The sequence below is a fragment of the Bidens hawaiensis genome, unplaced genomic scaffold (assembly GCF_021521415.1).
Source record: "Bidens hawaiensis isolate Kalapana, Puna unplaced genomic scaffold, B.hawaiensis_p1.1 tig00022689_1, whole genome shotgun sequence".
NCBI lineage: Eukaryota > Viridiplantae > Streptophyta > Magnoliopsida > Asterales > Asteraceae > Bidens > Bidens hawaiensis.
The window spans coordinates 240,249-244,446 of NW_027493544.1; the positions used below are offsets into that span (position 1 = coordinate 240,249).

The 4,198-nt window shown below is 36.4% G+C and overlaps 1 protein-coding gene across 1 annotated transcript; it reads left to right on the plus strand.

Annotated features, from left to right (window-relative positions):
- Positions 1 to 2,014: 2,014 nt before the first annotated feature.
- On the plus strand, positions 2,015 to 3,608 carry LOC143566089 (uncharacterized). Its single transcript, XM_077052871.1, has 2 exons — positions 2,015 to 3,434; positions 3,550 to 3,608. Exons 1-2 carry the CDS (start codon positions 2,015 to 2,017, stop codon positions 3,606 to 3,608), a joined length of 1,479 nt encoding a protein of 492 aa, XP_076908986.1.
- The last annotated feature ends 590 nt before the right edge of the window (positions 3,609 to 4,198 follow it).

Below are 4,198 nucleotides of genomic sequence, written 5' to 3' on the forward strand. Positions count from 1 at the left end.
TATTTTAAAGATTTCTTATTTTATAGGTGTATTGGTTTTATTAATCTCAATTATCGATGTCCGTCCCCAATTAACAAATTGGTTGATCGAAACGATTCCACCGTTTATCATATTTGTTCATAACGGTCCACGGCTAACAGAATTATAATAATAAAATATGATAGTTTGGATTAATAAAAACGTTCAAAGGTGGGACCGTCAGCAGTCAGCTTATTAGTTGGAACCGACAATGACCAAAAGATGGTGGTTGAGATTAAAAAAAACCAACACACCTATTTTATAACAATAAAACTTGGGTGGTGTGGGCTGCATTGGGGGCTTTAACACCCCTGCACACCACGCCAGGGCTGCAAAAGGGGGGCTACATTTAGTTATCGGGCGGTATAAGATGAAAGTGGTGGGGCTAGGGATGTTTTCATGCCTTTTCTCTCTTTCATACACACGTACACATCATACACATATATAAAAGGGGGTTTTAAACAGGGTTGGCCTAAGAGGCGTGCGAGCTGCACACTCGGCCGGGGCACCTTTTTTGGGGGCACAAATATATATATATATATATATATATATATATATATATATATATATATATATATTAAAAAATTATGTAATATAATTGATTTTGATCATTTAAAAATTATCAGACCCATAATTTTCTTTGATTCACAGTTCATTTGGTAAATTTTAGGTTATTTGGCCCAAACCACTAAACCAAAATCAATAAGTAAAAATAATAATAATAAACCCTTATAAGAAAGAGGAACTTTATATAGAGTTGAGCTCATTAGACACATTACATACCATGGAATTTAGACCGTTGAAGTTTTGAAGCATTTGAACGACACTCAAGAAAATTTCCTAAATGCAAGGATTGCGCATCAAGTATTGTCAACTATTTCAGTCACGGTAGCATTTGCAGAAAAAGGTTTTTCAAAGTTGAAGTTATTAAAATCTTATTTATGATCAATAATGTCCCAATAAAGACTTAATAGATTGACGATGATAGCTACAGAGAACGAAAACTTAGATAACATAAACTACAAAGAGGTGATCAAACTATTTGCTTGCTAGGAGAGTTTCACGAATCATCTATTAGTTGTTAGATATTATTGTATTTGGTTTTATGACTATATTTTTGATACTTCTATTGTTATAACTTTAATGCCGTTTAAAAGAATTAGCTTATCTGTTATATATATCGTTACTCGTTAAGACCTACGAGAATTCTATATTTCGGCTCGGTAGGAGTATATAATTTCTCGGAGACGACCCTGGTTTCAAAACACAACGAAGCTTTATGAAAAAAGCTTTAAAGCTCCGTTTCATACGTGACAGTGATGTGGAGGGACGATAAAGCCTCTCCACGACACATAGTGTAAAAGGTGAATGATGTTAAGACGAAAATCTTTAAGGACCGTTATGGCAACTTCTCTGGTGATAGATTCGACGAAAGCAGCTGCCACCTTTTTAAAGGCATAAGACCCGGTGGATGGCGAAAAAGCAGTCCACCGCTACAAAACCCACTTTAAACAATGCCCGATGCATCCACCCATTACAAACAAAGAATCTTCATATCTCAACTCTTAATTAATTCTTCATCATCAATAGTAATTGGCTCACCATCAGCTTCAACTTATATTCTTTAATCTCTAATAATAATAACAGCAGGTACGTTAAATCCATTATGATGTTGTTGCTCCATTCCATTTTAATTTGTGTAACCAGATGTGTTTAGACAAGACGTATATCAGTAATTCAACCTAATTTGATTTAAGTTCAAGCTTATAATTAATTAATTTATTTATTTCGACATATTCATGCCTAACATTGATGTAAGGAGGTAGCTCTAGATCATATTTAGGCTGATGAGTTATATAGATTCATAGATTAATTGTTAATTGCTTTTCCCATTTTTTCTTTGACTTTTCTGGTCAAACTATTGATTTTCAACTACAGGGTTCGTATTAACATTATTATGTTTCAGTGAGCTGTAAAGAATTATTCATACAATACCATGTCGTCCACTGTAAATGGTGGAATTGAAGATGAAGAATCTAATGAACGTAAAGTGAATACTCAAACTCCTCTAGAAATCAAAGCATCCAACAATGAAGATCCTCAACTTCCTTCAAACCACAAAACATCAAGATTCCTTCAATTCCGAAAGAAACTCGATTGGGATTCCCTTAAGAAAACGGGCAAAGAATGGATAAAAGACCCGATGAACATGGTCTTGTTGATTTGGATCCTATGTGTCACGGTCTCCGGTGCGATTCTCTTCCTGGTCATGACCGGTATGTTAAACAACGCGCTTCCTAAAAAGTACCAGCGCGAAGTATGGTTTGAAGTTAATAATCAGATACTTAAGGCTTTATTTACACTCATTTGTTTATACCATCACCCGCGTAGGATTTATCATCTCGTGCTTCTTTTAAGATGGAAATCCAAAGACGTTCACAACTTAAGAAAAGTATATTGCAAAAATGGGACTTACAAACCGAACGAGCGGACACATATGCTTATTGTTGTCTTGTTACTGAACCTCAATTGTTTTGCACAATATGCGTTGTGTAGTTTAAACATTGGTTACACTAGATCAAGAAGGCCAGTAATCGGGGTGGCGATTACTATCTCTGTAGCAATCGCCGCCCCAGCAATTGCTGGTGTGTACACCATCGTTAGCCCGTTAGGGAAGGATTATGATTTGGGGTCGGACGAAGAATCCCAAATTCATAACCATGATGTTAAAAGAGTCAAATATTTAGAACGAAGATTATCTTTTTCACTTTCAAATGATGAAACTAGTCCAAAATGGAGTGGAGGTGTGCGTGATTTTTGGGATGATATTTCCATTGCATACCTCTCATTGTTTTGTAGCTTTTGCGTTTTCGGGTGGAATATGGAACGACTCGGGTTTGGAAACATGTATGTGCACACAGCTACGTTTCTATTATTATGTTTGGCCCCGTTTTGGATATTCACCATGGCGGCTATTAACATTAGTAATGAAACCGTGAGGGAAGCATTGGGGACAACCGGACTTTTTTTATGTGTTTTTGGTTTACTTTATGGCGGTTTTTGGAGGATTCAAATGAGGAAAAGATATAATCTACCACCGTCCAACTCGTGTTGTGGTAAACCCGCTGTGACCGATTGTGCATTATGGCTTTTTTGTTGTTGGTGTTCTCTAGCTCAAGAAGTCCGAACGGGTAACTTTTATGATATTGTGGAAGATAAGTTTTACAAGAAGCCCGAGAAGGAGCCCGGTTTTGAACCGAGCCCGGAGAGCCTGATTCAGGATAACTCCTCCTTGACCCCTGCTGCTCGTGATGGGCTTTTTCGTGGGCAGTTATCAATGGTGGAAGAAGGTTCATCTTCAAGATGTGAAGATACAACCCGACAACCACCATTACAATGCTTTATAAATCGAGAAGGTAATTAAAGAGTGTATTTTGATTTGTGTCGGGAGTTTAGATTATTTAACCGTATACTTTGTAACTGCATTTTTTAAAGTATGTATAAATTGTAACGTTTCATTTGTTAATGTAGTTACACAAAAGAGTGTGGTCAAACGGCAAATGTTATTTCTTGATGAAGTCATATTATGAAAACATTAGCAATAATCAATCATTTTGATGTTTTTATACAGTGACAGTGACACGAGTAAGAAACAAGAATACATTACAGAGCGACATAATTGAAGTCATATTTTTTTAACCTCTTAGGTTATAACTTTAAAAATTCGAAACCATTAAAATTAATATTAAAAAATATTATTATTAAACTAAACTAAAGCAAACAAACGTGAGCTGTTCTAGGACTATAGGGTCCTCAAATCCGACACAAGATAAGAGACGTAGTCTATGCACAACTTACAACAAAATAGGCAATATATCTGATGACGCGGGTAACCCCTACCTACTCACAAATTAAAGAAGCTTTGGAATAAGGAAGCAACAAATATAAGCTTACCAGCCAGGTAAGCTTCAACCACTTGACGTCCATCCGATGCATCCGCTATGGTTATTTCGTACCCCCCCCCCTCTCATAGGAATAAGAAAGCAACAAAAATAAGCTGATAGATGGGGAAGTTTGACACTTACCCAACAAGATTTCTAAGTTGACCAGGAAGCTCCTGCTACAGTAACGTCAGGAAAAGTCATGGCTGACGAAAAGCTGGTGTCTGCCATAAAGTAAA